At 45.3% G+C, this 14,959-nt stretch overlaps 1 protein-coding gene across 1 annotated transcript in view; it reads left to right on the plus strand.

The window, feature by feature from the left end:
- Window positions 1-14,959, plus strand: part of MAP3K5 (mitogen-activated protein kinase kinase kinase 5) — a 190,631-nt gene that overhangs the window by 152,951 nt on the left and 22,721 nt on the right. The window contains exons 20-23 of the mRNA XM_026504878.4: window positions 2,068-2,245; window positions 2,995-3,015; window positions 9,810-9,987; window positions 10,078-10,246. Coding sequence (XP_026360663.1) covers window positions 2,068-2,245; window positions 2,995-3,015; window positions 9,810-9,987; window positions 10,078-10,246 — 546 coding nt within the window. The remainder of the gene's footprint in view (window positions 1-2,067; window positions 2,246-2,994; window positions 3,016-9,809; window positions 9,988-10,077; window positions 10,247-14,959) is intronic.

Below are 14,959 nucleotides of genomic sequence, written 5' to 3' on the forward strand. Positions count from 1 at the left end.
GAATCGAGTCCCACATCGGACTTCCTGCTCAGCAGGGAGTCTGCTTTTTTCTCTCACTATCCCTGTGTTCTCTCTCCCTCTCTCTCGCTTTCTCTCAAATACGTAAACAAAATCTTAAAAAAAAAAAAAAGAAAGAAAGAAAGGAAAGGGTGGGCAATAGTTGCTATTTTAAAGACGCCAGTTGTATTCTTATTATAGCTACTCTTCTAGCCCATTACTTTGCCCATTCGTTCGTAACTCTCTTGGAGTAGGAAGCAGCCCACCTCCCAAAAGAGGGAGCACCAAATATGGAAATAGGGCTGACAGAGCCCAGGGTCCACAGCCTCAGAATCCAGACACTGAGCAAAGCAGTGACCTGCTCTGAGTCCCTGCCATCCCCACCTGTCCTTGTCTGAGACACTGCCAAGCCGGAGAAAGGTTTAAACTGAGGACCCGTTTCCCAAGAAGAGAAGCCCACCATCTGCTGTTCTCTAAGGCAGAGGACTTCCTATGAGAATCTGATTTCCTTCCCTGTCGCTGACCATGTTTCTAGCACTTAGTCCACTGTGAATAGCCGCTCGTGAGGGGCCATGTGTCACATACCTTCTGCTTGTGTAGAAAGCTTGGCTTCCGTTCAGCCTGAAGATGATCTGATGGGATACTGCTGATAAAGAAATGAGGACTGTAACCAAACCAGACGGGCAATGAAAGCTGCTAAGAGAGCTGCCTTTCTTGACATAAATGGGTGTCCTTCTCTTCTTGGTCACTGTTTGAAGTTTTCGCCCATCTCTAGGATTTCACTCTGAAATGCTGCTCCATTACCCACAGGTGCAGGGATTATTATACAGTATGCTTTAGATGAAATGACATAGACTCTAGCACTGATTTATAGTGTTTGAATCTAGGCTCCAACACGGTCAAACTCTTTGATGACTTTGGGCAAATTGCTTAACCCTCTTTTTTTTTTTTTTTTTAAGAAAATTTTATTTATTTATTTGAAAGAGAGAGAGAGAGTGAGAGCACAAGTGGAGAGGAGAGGGAGAAGTAGGCTCCCCGCCAAGCACGGAGTCAGATGTGGGGCTCAATCCCAGGACCCTGGGATCATGACCTGAGCCAAAAGCAGACGCTTAACTGACTGAACTACCCAGGCGCCCTGCTTAACCCTCTTATACCGCATTTTCCTCATCTATAAAATGGGTATAAAAATAGTACCTATCTAATAAGGGTTTTTTGAGAGGTGTATGAGATAATATGTACATAACACTTAGAATAGTGTCTGGCATATAGTAAAGGCTATGTAATTACTACAAAAAACTGAATATTATTGTTTATTTAATAATATGCTTCTATAAGCTGCATAATAACAAAAAAGATTTCCTTAGAAAATTTTCACTACTAACTACATGAAAACATTATTGAAAAAAATTTTAGAATGGCAGCAGTGAGAAGAAAATTCTAATTGTTACAAAAATTCTGTGTTTAATTTTAAAGTATTTTAAAATATCTCTTCGTATGAGCAATTTGAGACAGGAAAAATATTCACATCTCACAGCATAGGGGAAAGAACACAAGCTTTAGGCCAAACAAATTAAGGTTTGAATCCCAGGCCTGCCTTTCTAGAACGTATCACTCACCCCTCTGAGATTCATTTTTTTCATTGTTATAACAGGGATAATATCTAATCCACTGGGTTTTTGGAAGTATTCAGTGGAATTCATAAATCAAAAAGCCAAGCACAGTTCCTGGCACATAGCTATTATGGTCAACACAATGGTCTCAATTAAAAATCTCTTTCCTGCGTGCCAGTGTGCTAACATGTTCTAAAATGTCAAGGTCTGGATTCTTACTTCACAGTGCTGTCTACTGTTGTAACATAATTGCTTGGTCTGTGTCACTGATAAAGTTACAGAAACACTCCGGAAACTTTCCATCACCTAGAGGAAAAAAGATATCCTCTCTCACTTTGAGGAAAGGCATGAGTTTGTAGAATACAAGGAAGGATTTTGTTGTGCGAGGGGACCAAGTTGTCGATCCTGGAGCTCATGTGACGAGATGGTCACTCAGAAGCTACCTTGTGTCGTGTCTTAGGTGGGAATGTTTAAAGTCCACCCAGAGATCCCAGAGTCCATGTCAGCTGAGGCCAAGGCATTCATCCTGAAGTGTTTCGAACCAGACCCTGACAAGAGAGCCTGTGCGAACGACTTGCTTATTGATGAGTTCTTAAAAGTTTCCAGCAAAAAGAAAAAGACACAACCCAAGCTTTCAGGTATGTGGTTGGATTGAAGAGGATACGGGTCAGAGTCACTAACCCTAAGCTTTTAAGGTGGAAGGCTTTTCCAGAAGTAAAGTAATCTACTTATAGATATCACTGGAAATTGGCGTAAACATTAGCAGTGTTCGTAGACACACGGTTCTGGTATCAGGAAGCTGCGGTACCGTCAATGTCACGAATGCTAGGACCTCGTGCGTAATAGTCTTTCACCACCTGGTTAGTAGGTAGGTCGTATGTCAGCATCTATAGCAATCTCGCATCCCTGATACAAGGGTTAAAGTGTAAAAGGGTGAAATATAGCCTCTTAGAGCTGAAACTCTAAATGGCCACTGATGGGCTACAGAGCTATTATGGAGCTGTTAAAACTTCCAAGCCATCCAGATAATATGTTCCTTTTAATTTTAGGAAAATACATATTGTCTCTTAGAGGATATCTTTCGGAATAACTAGCTCCCTGCAAAATGAAAGAAAGAAAAGAAAAGAGATGGTCAGTTATAAATAAAACAGCAGTGTAAAAATATAAATTGCCTCTTGCAATCATTTCCATAACTCATTTCAGAAAGGAAAAGCAAGTAAATGATCCCTTTGTTGTTGACATTTTTGTGTTTGTTTGGGATGAGGAGGGACCGATTGAATGTTTGCAAAGGACATTGATCCCATTTCAAGCATGCACTTTTTTGTTATCTCTGTTTAACAACAAACCCAGCATGTGCTTACGTTGCTGTTTGCTCTTCTTCCCACAGCCCTTTCAGCTGGATCAAATGGTGAGTTCGTTTTTATATTGCCCATTGAGCTGAAGTTTGGTGCATCATCATGGGATAAGCTCTAGATTTCCCCGTTAAAAAGCCTCATCCTCTGCTTTTTTGCCTCCATGGGAAGCTCCCGGGTACCAGGCACGTGCGCAGCTGCAAGCCTGGCCCGGCTCATTCCTTCAGAACCCCCTCTCCTCCCTAGGAAAGCAACAGCAGATGTGCTAACCCAATTAGCAGCTAAAATCCCATTTATGATTGTTCTTAGGTGTTACAGAGCACTTTGTGCCTCCCGTTAATTAAGACTACAAACTATAACCTGGTCTTACCTCTCCGAAATGAATGCAAGCTGCAGGACTCTTCCTTCCCCACGGGTTCTTTACAGGTCATACCCAGTTTCTGTCCAGAGGAGAGGCCTCCACCTTCAGCAGTACCCTCGGCTTCCCCTCCAGGGAGGAGTGGGACAGTGCTGATGAGGAGGACCTCCTTCCCCCTTCGAGAGATGGGACTTGTCCCATACTAGACTGCTCTCCCATGGCCACACAGAGACCCAGAGAATTCAGGAATTCATTTTAACCTAGTAAACACTTACTGTGCATTCGCTGTGCGCACAGGAAATGTGCTAGGCCCTGAATATAGAGGGATGAGAAGAACACAGTTCCTGACTTGAAGGAGCTGTTGTTTTTTGTAGGGGGGACACACAAGGAAAAAATCCACTACACCATAGTGTAATCCAGACAGTACAGAGGGAGTTGTGGATGGGGCGTGGGAAGCCAGGAGAGGTCAGTCCTAGCATGAGTTAATGCCCTATGTGTGAAACCCCACTGTGTGTGAAGAGAGCGGGAGGCGGCTCACCACTGCGGGGGCTTCAAATACATGGGGAAGTGTTGGAGCTGGAGTGTGAGCAGGAGCATATCCCAAAGGGCTCCCTACGAAAATTATCAAACAGGAGGGGAGAGCCAGGGAAAGACTTTAATCTGGAATTAAAGTCACAGGGTCTATAATTCTATGATAATAGAAATGTCCTCTGTCTACACTGTCCCATCCATTAGCCACTAAGCATATGTGCTATTAAACACTTGAAATGGGGCTACCTTGACTAAGGCGCTGAATTTTAATTTTAACTTTATTGAAATGTTCATGTAAATAAGCACATGTGACTAGCAGCTACCATATTGAACAGTGAAGCTATTGATGGATTGTTCTGAGAGCTGCATGAAGAATGGTTTATTTAATAACACTCAGTAACCTTTTTAAACCTCTGCTATGCACTTAGCACTCGGAATATAGGGACTAGGCACTCGAGGTATAGGCGTGACTCAGGCCCAGACCTGCCTGCATGGGTCACTTTGTTTGTTAAAAATTAAGATTCCTGGCCCTTCCCAGAATCTAGAGCTACAACCTGGAAAGCTGTACTTTTAAGTAAACAACCTGACGACCTTTTGCTCACTCAAGTGTGAGAACCTTTGAGATTTGGGCAATTGGAGACAGGAGACAGGGTGACAGTTGGGAGACTGCTCTGGCTGAGCTTTGTCCCTAGATTGTCCTGACCTCGGAGACCCTTGACGGTCTCTGGTGCTCCTGAAGAGCTATTAGGATCTGAGGCAGCTCTCATAGTGATGGGGAGAATTTAGAACATCCCCCCTTTCCCATAGCAGGGACATATCCAATTCCCTGAAATTAGAGCCATCTCCCTTCCCTTAAGCAGAAGTTCCCAGCAATCTGGGGCCCACAGACTGGCCATGTGCCCCCTCCCCACTCCCGTGTACCCCTGATAAAGCTACATTTTTAGGGAATTTTAGATTCATACCCTTACCCATCAGCTCCCACAAAAGAGCAATAAGAATCGCCCTTCTGGAAGCATACCTTTGACATTTCCTACCTCAGAGAGGTCCATCCAGCCTCTTCAAGACTTTCCATGGCCAGCCCCACAATAGAGGGTTTCTTAAGAGTTGACAAGACATGGGGATGCCTGGGTGGCTCAGTCGGTTAAGCATCTGCCTTCAGCTCAGGTCATGATCTCAGGGTCCTGGGATGGAGCCCCGGGATGGAGCCCCGCAGTGAGCCCCACATTCTCCCTCTTGCTCTGCCCTTCCCCCACTGCTCATGCCCTCTCTCTCAGACATATAAATAAAATCTTAAAAAAAAAATGACGAGACATCAGCACGCAGGCCAGTGAGTGAACTCCTGCCAGGCTTCTCTCTTACACCTTGAGGCTCCGTATGTACATGAGCTGAAATCAAGGGACTTGTGACCTCTGTGCTACCCAGGAACTGTCAGCCTGCTTCTGTGGCAACAGTTATACCTGAGTTTCTCCCCAGAAAGGCACTATGCTTTCTCACTTACCTGGAAATCTTTTATAACTTGAGAAGCTAGAAATCTCAGGAGTGGATTTCAGCACGTTTCCACCGAGAATATGCACGCTTACCTTATCATCCCCCTTTCTCCCCTTCCCACCCTTACAGAGGAGAAAGCATTCATTTTCCTACAGAAGGCAAACGCCCCCTTGGCTTCTGGATCCCATGCACCCCTGACTTCTTCAGCTTCTCCCTCTCCAAATAGCTTCCATTTACCCATGCTCTAGTGTTTTCTGTCATGAACTAATCTTTCCCCTGACACTACACACTGCCTCATTGGCTAACACCCCAGTTTTTATGCTCCTCATCCCAGCTTTAGGTCTTGAAAGGCAATGTCTCCCGGTCTTCCCCACCCCTTCCTTCCCACCAACCTAGTGTCTGCCCTACATTGTCTCCGGTGTCTGGGGTCACTGACCATTGAACCTGCTCTGCTCAGGGTCACTAATGAGATCTGTTTGGCCAAATTCTGAGTTTACTCATCTTCTCAGTGGCTTTTGGCCCAGATACTCCTTCTCTCTTGTGTTAGCCCTCTCCTCTGTGGGCTTCCATAACTCCCCACCCCACCCCGTTCTCCTGTTTTCCTCTAGCTTTATGGCTTCTCCTTGTCATTCTCCTTTGCTGCCTCCTTTTCCTATAAATATTGGTGTTCTTAAGGTCTGGGTCCCCTGCTCCCTTCTCATCCCTCTCTAAATTATGTCATCCTTTGCTTTAAATACCATCTCTAGGCAGGAGACCACTAGGGTTATGTCTCCAGCTCCATCCTCTCTTCTGAGCTCCAGACTCATCCCCTGGCCTTAATTTCTTAAACTGAATGCTCAAATCACACCCTTTCCCCACTAAAAATAACTTTCCCTTCAGCCTGTATTCCTCCTCATCTAAGTATATAAGTAGTTCATTCATTCATTCATTCATTCATTCATTCATTTCTTAAACCAGAAACCTCAGGGCCATTTTTGATTCCTCCCTTTCATACCCTCACTTCAATCCAGCGGCAAGTCCTGTTGGACTACCCAACAAATAGTAGATATTCAGTAAATATATGCTGGATGAATGACTGCATGGGCCCAACAGAGAAGGGTATTCAAATTTAAGATTAAACTTAAAATTGGGTAGAGGAGGGACTCAGGGCTGTGCGCACAGGGCATGCAAAATATCTGCAAGTCCCTTTCTTTCCTAGACGAGCCCTAGCGACACTGGGCACTGGATTTCATCCTTAAACATATACAGTGTTACCTCATGAGACTTCCTTTTAGGCAGTTGGTATCCATAGCAACCCTAAAATTCACAGGTACGACACAGGCCTTCTCAGTACTGGGTAATCAAAACACATAATGTGACCAAAAAGCCAAAACTCAGGACAAGTCAAATCCTCACTCCCTCTATTGTTTAGATACGGATGTGTTCACATGCACACGTACGTACAGAAACGTGTGCTACAAACACCTTGTAGCCTGCTAGATGGAAGTTAGTCCCAAGAAACAACGGTCTTGTCTTTGACATGTGAACAATGTATGCCTCCATTTCTGCATGGAACATACATGGAGAGAGGGTCACCACTCTATAAGCTGGTGAAGATACACTTACTGAGTCCCAGGGGTCCACAGTGAGCGCCACGGCAGGGCTCTTGAGCCTTTCTTACGAAGATGTTGGCCATTCCATCAAGCCAACAGAAGGGTGAGAACTTTCTTTGGCTTATCTTTTTCAACCAGCAACATTTAGCTCTAAGGGCTTGATACCTAATAGCAATGCAAACCGTGCTCCCATGCCTTAGTCCATTTTTGGCCAGGCTAGCAGCTCTTTTATCCATTCTGCAATCTATCCCCAGAAATGCGAAGTGAAACGAAGCACACTACAGATCTTGACAGCTCCGAGAAATGACCTCTCAAACACAGTCCTGTGTTTGGGTCCCTGGACAAACCTGTCTCCTCTTAGACAGTCTGACTGTTATCAGCAAGAAAGAGGTTGCTCATGTGCTTTCTGCTGTAGCAGCACTTCCTGAAACCTAGCGCATGAAATGCTCGGTCCATGAGCTGTCCCAGGAAAAAGGGCTTCCGTGGTGAAGTAAATTTGGGAAATGCTGCACGCAGGCACTTTCCCCTGCCATAGCTTTTCAGTGTAGCCATTTGCACACCTCTATATATTTAAGGCATTGTTAAATTGGTAAACCCAGAGCAGCTCTTCTTTGCTTCATCTCAGTTCCTACCTTATAGTGATTCAACAGTGTAGCAAATTCAATGACAGCAGATGGGTCAACCAATTCATCCTTGGGAGACTTTCTAGTTACCGATTACTGGGTTTCCCCAGGAATGCACTATCCCAGGAAGCTGTATACGTCTCTTCTTCCTCCCTACAGTTGAAACCAAAGTGGAGTATCCCTCTAACACCTGCTTTCTTTACCTGAGCAAGCGGGATAGAATAAGAGAATGGTCCTGCATGACATCTTTGATATAACCAAGGGGTAGGATATGTCCTACCTGCAAGATTTGATGATTGAGGAAGCTCCTAGATATGGCTAAAAAAATCTTTTTCTAAGACTCGGCAGCTTGGAAAAGCTTCCCAGTGATAGGTGGTCAGGGCAATCCATTTTCAGAGAAATGTCACTTCCTTCTATGTAATGAGATTTTTTTTTAATCTTCTGGATCATCACCAAGTGTGTTATTAGGTAAATCAAGTTCTTGGTAATACGGTGTTATGCTTGTTGAGTATTTGCTTGTGAAAAATATTTTTAATAACATATTTTTCTGATTACAAAAATAATACTTGTTTATTGTAGAAGGTTTGGAAATTTTGGAAAAGTAAAAGAAAATCACAATCACCCCAAATCACATCTTCTGGAAGTAACTACCATTCATAATATGGTATATTTTCTTCCCAGTATATATATAACAGATAATAAAACATATCTCTGTATATGGAATCATAAGGGATAGAGTCCGGGGATAGTTGGAGGAAGGGGAGGAAGAAAAAAAAGGGAAGGTCTGTTTGGCTTTCATATATTTGTAAATCAGATGAGTGCTTCTCAAACATGTCCAGCTGTCTGTTCAGCGTTGATGGCCCACTGCCTCCACCCCTGCTGTTAATCGTTACTGATCTGTAGTTGCCGTGAGCAGAGGCAGGAGGGCACTGCTGACTGACCATCCCACGTCTTTAAGCCTGGGACCCTTGTTGATACAGCCCAGCCCAAGAGGAATTAAGTAAAAGAGGGATTCTAGGCAACCATGGATTTCCTTTTTTATAATTTTCCATCTGCCTTCTTTGGTAAGGCCTTTTGTACTATGGGGACAGACACTTGTTCGGTAAGGATGATTCTGGAAAAAATTACTTTCTTGAAAATCAGTATTTGATGATATGTTGGTAACTCCTACTGGGCCAATGTAATCTCCATCACAATAAGAGCCCATGTCCTCGGCAGGATCAGGCTATCTGAAAACTGGGAAAGACCTAAGACATCATGTGGTCTGTTGATTTCCAAAATTTGTGTTTAGCAAAGAAAGATTTTTCATATGAATCTTTAAACAGAACCCTGATATATAAGACTGACAGAGCATATTTGTGTTAGACAAAACAGAGTTGAAACCTGTGTTCTAGCATCACAGAATCCTCACTCACCCCAGCTACGGCAACCCCAGGATGCTAAGGTGGACCCTCAAAACTGTGAGGAACATGCCTTTAAAAATATGTACCTAGGGGCACCTGGGTGGCTCAGTCGTTAAGCGTCTGCCTTCGGCTCAGGGCGTGATCCCGGCGTTCTGGGATCGAGCCCCACATCAGGCTCCTCCACTATGAGCCTGCTTCTTTCTCTCCCACTCCCCCTGCTTGTGTTCCCTCTCTCGCTGGCTGTCTCTATCTCTGTCAAATAAATAAATAAAATCTTTAAAAAAAATATGAACCTAATTATTTTATTTTTAAAGATATTTATTTATTTGAGAGAGAGAGAGAGAGAGAGAGAGAGAGAGACAGCACAGCAGGGACATGGGGAGAGGGAGAAACAGACTCCCCACTGAGCAGGGAGCCCAACGCGGGGCTCAATTCCCAGGACCCTGAGATCATGACCTGAGCTGAAGGCAGATGCTCAACCGACCAAGCCACCCAGGTGCCGCACCTGATCCTTTATTTTATAGACGTGAGAACTGAGATCCATAAATGACCTTCCTAATGTGGGACAGGTGGCCAATAGCAATGAGGGGATTGGAACTCAGGACCACTGGGCCTGGTGCTCCTTCCACTGTTTCACTGAGATACTCCTTCCAGAGCCCAGAGACCCTTACCCTGCCGACCCCCTGCATGGGTTATATAGGGAGCATGGGCTCCGTGACCAGCCTCTTAGCATAATTTTACTAGCCATTGGAACGAGACCCTTGACAACTAATGTTGCTCTTTTTTGGTGAGTGCTTACTATGTGCACATTTTTTAAAGCATAAATGACCATTTCCTCCCCTCTCTGACAAGCAGAGTATCTTCGAAGCATATCCTTGCCTGTGCCTGTCCTGGTGGAGGATACGAGCAGCAGCAGCGAGTACGGCTCAGTTTCTCCTGACACCGAGTTAAAGGTGGACCCCTTCTCTTTCAAAACGAGAGCCAAATCCTGCGGAGAAAGAGATGTAAAGGGAATACGGACACTCTTCTTGGGGTAAAGACCTGACTGACTTTGGGTGAAAGAAGTGTGTTGTGTGTCCTTTTGTAAAGGGCCCTGCGATTTATGCTGTCTAAATTCTTCCAGCATCCCAGATGAAAATTTTGAAGATCACAGCGCTCCGCCTTCCCCTGAAGAAAAAGATTCTGGGTTCTTTATGCTGAGGAAGGACAGCGAGAGACGGGCCACCCTTCACAGGATCCTGACAGAAGACCAAGACAAAGTTGTGAGAAACTTAATGGAATCTTTGGCTCAGGTAAAACCTCTCATGGATACTTCATTTCCCAGAGTTGACATATCTTACCTGTGTCTTAACCCCCTTGGAACTGTCACAGGCGACATGGAGGCTTGAGGAAGCTATAGACCTCTTGATGACGAATCAGACCCACCCAGGAGAGGAAAAAGGGCAAATCCCTGACGTAGAAACTGCATTTGTGAAAATAACTATTTGTAAGTCACTAGCAAGTCCTTCATGGTGGCAGAGTTCCAACTAGCCTGCAAGCCCCTTTTACCCTTCCTTCATTGGTTTATTGGTTTATTGATTCAGTCAGCACACACGCATTGAGCCGTGTGACTTCCTAATTCCGATGGTATTGGCTGGCTCCCTGCCAGTCTCCTCTGAGCATTTAGGAAATACTGCAAACACAACAAGGACCCCCGTGCTTGTGGGGCTACATTCCGATGGACAGAGGGTGATGGGCCACAATAACTAAGGTATATAGTGTGTCGGGAGGCTGTGTGTGCTGTGACAAACCATAGCTAGTCAGACTCTCATTCCCTGGTATATTCGTTTGCTGGGGCTGCCACAGTGGAGCCCCACCGGCTGAGAAGCTTAAACAATGGAAATTTATTTCTCACAGTTCTGGAGGCAGAAGGTCCAAGAGCAAGGTGTTGGCAGGTTTGGTTTCTCCTGACGCCGCTCTCCTTGGCTTGCAGACGGCACCTTCTTGCCATGTCCTCCCCCAGCCTTTTGTCCCTGTGCACCCCGGTGGCTGTCTCTTCCTCTTCTTACAAGAATACTAGCCCTGTTGGATTAGGGCCCCACTGTTGTGATCTCACTTAGCCTTAATTACCTCCTGAGACCCTTTCTCCAGCTACGATCACATGGGAGGTCAGGGCTTCTATTTGGGGTTGGAGGATTCTGCTTACAGAAACGAGGAAGAATCCCCTCCCCAGTTCTGCGCCAGTAGAAATGGGGTTTCCCCCAGCTCCAGGCCTCAGGTGCTGCTTCCTGTGTTTGGAGCGGAAGCTCACGTCTCCAGGATGTCAGCCTCCGCAGACATGCTTGGCCCCAGGCGTGATACCTGTTACTTTCTTGCAGTTGCACGGGCATCCAGGACTTGTCTGCCTGCTCTGGCTCCTGTGGCCACCGGCTGCCCTCCCTGACCATGCCTTCTTTTTTTTTTTTTAAAGGTTTTATTTATTGATTTGACAGAGAGAGAGACAGCCAGCGAGAGAGGGAACATAAGCAGGGGAAGTAAGAGAGGAAGAAGCAGGCTCCAGCGGATCAGGGAGCCCGATTTGGGGCTTGATCCCAGGACCCCGGGATGACGCCCTGGGCCAAAGGCAGACGCTTTAATGACTGAGTCACCCAGGCACCCCTGACCATGCCTTCTTTCCCACCTTCTGTCTTGGGAAAACAGCTGCGACAGGGGTGTGGCTGGAGGACTCAGGTCAAGTTTGTCTCTCAGTCCAGCCATCTCCCTGTTCTCAGCTGTACTGGGATGTAATGGGGCAAGACTCGCTCTCTTGGCTCTTGTCTCTTTATCTTGAGAGACCCACAAAGTTTCTCTGCTGATTCTGTCACCTTAGCAACTCTCTAATGCCCTCCTCTTTTGATCCCATAGGAAGAGTCAAAGGCCACATGTGTGCCAGCAGGGTCTCTGGTACGAGGAGAACTGAGATGAGCACCACCTACACTTTCTGGGAAGACCCTGCGTGGGTCCTAGAGGAGAGCTGCCTCGAGCAGTTCATCTGAGGCTCAGGGAATGGGGGCTCTGGACTGAGGGACAGCCAGGGCTCTGAGCTGGGGTAGGGTGAGCGCTGAGGGTGCAGCACGGGAATCAGGGGAGATGTGGAGGAGACGGGAATGATCTTGAACCGTCAGCTCTCTCTCTTGCCTTCTGCTCACTCTGGTCATTCAAGGCCCAGGGATCGGATGGCGTGAAATAAGAAGGGGAACCAAATTTAGATGGAAGGAGCACCTGGGCAGCAGTTAGAGGTCGTACATTCATTTAACAAATACTTAGTAAGCATCCACTGAATGCCAGGCACTCGTCTATGTGCTGTGGATATTACAGTGAACAAAACTGGGAAAAAGAAATATCATGTGGAAGCTGGCATTCTAGTGGAGGAAGAAAAACAATAAATATTAATAAATATATAATAGTAGTGGCATATATTGTGACATAGTAATAATAGCAAACCTATGGTAATAATAGTAGTAATAGCAAACATATTCGACATACAGCAATAGTAGCAGACACTTTGTATGGGCCAGGCAATGATCTTAGTATTTCATGCATATTATTAACTCAAGCCTCGTGGAAATAACACTATAGTAATAGTTTTGCACATGAGGACACAGAGGCACAGAGAAGTTGAGTAACTTGTCAAGGCCACACAGCCCTAAGCAGCGGAGTCAGGATTTAGACCCAGACAATTTGGCTCAGGGTCTGTGTTCCTAAGCACCACCCCACTGTCCTCTCTGGTGACAGCTCCCGGATGGTGACAAGGGCTGGTTGAAACAGGGGAGGGATTGGTGCTTGAAGGGGGGGAAGGAAGGGAAATCACCATTAGCTGCTGTGGAGCGAAGTCTTCTCCGAACTGTGGTCGCTTATGTAAGATGCCTATTTCAGGTCAGAAACACGAAGAACACGGGCATTGCCTAAATCTCATAGCCACCCCAAGGGACATGCTCTTCCGGTACAGAAAGCATCTGCTTGTTTGGGGTTTTTGAAGGTCTGTCAGGCAGGCCTGCCTTGGTGATTGTCAGGGTCCCAGCTGTCGGCACAGAGCCTGGCAAGAGACTTCACATCCATGAGTGTGTTGAAATTCTTTCATTTCGCAATTGGCTAATCCCATTCAATTGTCTGTGGCTTCCTGGTTTTTTCAGCACTCCTGCATGTTCTCTATAAAAGGAGAAAGACAAAAAAAATCTTAAAAGCCGCCATCAGAGGGCATGCCTTGGTGCACCAGCGTGAAGGGACCAGTGAGGACCAGAAACTGCGGGTCAGAATCACATGCTGAATCCCGTATCATCCAGTGATAGCAAGGGCCCTTTCTGACTGTCTGGCTAAGGATGCTGTGACATCACGTGGCGGCCTGGTGGTAGAGCGGGTTCCCATGCAGGCTCATGGCCAGCTCTTCCAGCCGACTGAGGCAAGAGAACGCAATGGTTAGGAGCCTGGGCTCAGCCTCAGCTCGCCTCTGCCCGAGGCCTGGCTTTACCATTTAACAGGCTGTGCGATTTGGGCAAGTTGCTTAACTTCTCTGAGGCTGAATTTCCTGATCTATGAAATAAAGGACATGCCAGTGTCTACCTCATGGAGTTTCTGTAAGGAATATCTGAGATCATGAGCAACCGAGAGACTAAGAGTATTTCACAAATGTTAACTATTACTATTGTTGTTATCAAGCAGGCTAATCATAGTCATCGAATCTCTTTTTTTTCTACAACCAGATGGAAATAATTCTTTTTGCTGTATTAAATATCTCTGCACACATCTTTACATTTAAGCCCACCCCCTTTTTTAAGGGGGGAGGGGTGAAGGGAGAGAGAGAGAGAATCTCAATCAGGCTCCACGCCCCTAATGGGGGCTCGATCTCACGACCCTGAGATCATGACCTGAGCTGAAATCAAGAGTCAGGCACTTAACCCACTGAGCCACCCTGGCACCCAAGTCTACCCTTTTCTAACAAGACCAAAAATGCAGTTGGCAGGTCCCCAAACCAGCCCACAAAAGCCCTTTGGACCTGTAGCATCCTTCTGAAGTTCACTCATCATTTCTGAGGAAGTTTAAAGGACAAGGACTAGAGCGCCTTCGCAGCGGAATCTGGGTGGTGCTCTGCTCAGAGAGGCGCGCTGTCAAACGCGACCTTCGGAGGCTGACTCAGACTCCCAGATGCGAGAGATGCTTGTCTGTGTAAGCACGTTCACGAGTGCACGTGAACACAGGAGTTAGAAGAGACGTTAACGATCATGTAAGTGGATGAACTACCCCAGACAGAAAACATTTCCCGGAGCAGACAGCGTTCCTTTGTAGGACAGTGGCACACACATCAGAAAACCAGAAGCAACATGTTCCTCTGTTGTGAAAACAAAGCTAATGTCAAAAAAAAAATGTTTGCTATTTCAACGGCTGGCAAACATGTAACTGATTTTTCACTAAGATAAGCTTCCAATTTCTGAATAACTCACATTTTTCTTCTTGAACATATTTTCATGTTATTATGATATTGCCTGTGAATCTTTACTTTGGGTGTAATTTAGTTGGTGGTAAGAAAAGAAACAAAGTTTATAATTGTTCCCAGTCTCGTTTTAATTCCCTTAATGACAGCTTTCAAGCTTTTCAATATAATCTTGTCTCATGAAAACATAAACAGGAGAGGGAGCTCCCAGATGAAACTATACTGAGGGAGAGAATTTGATGGTACACTGATTGTAATAGAATCCTAAAAATTCTAATTATCACAGCCTGATTGAAGAATTTAGTTTTAACGATGCGGTAACAAAATATACAATAGGAGATTGAAATGAGCATAATAAAAATCTTGTTTCTTAAAGTTAAATGAGGATAAATAACACCCTACCATGTTTCCTTTAGGGAAGCCATGTTCCTTACACAAAGTAGAAGAATTCAACTTGAGAAAGGGAACCTGTTTAAATATCGTATTGTATTTTTAATATCTAAACTTGTCCATTGGTTCATTCTTACAACGAATTACCTCATCAGTGGGTAAGGAATTG

This window comes from Ursus arctos, unplaced genomic scaffold (genome assembly GCF_023065955.2).
Source record: "Ursus arctos isolate Adak ecotype North America unplaced genomic scaffold, UrsArc2.0 scaffold_13, whole genome shotgun sequence".
NCBI classification, from domain to species: Eukaryota; Metazoa; Chordata; class Mammalia; order Carnivora; family Ursidae; genus Ursus; species Ursus arctos.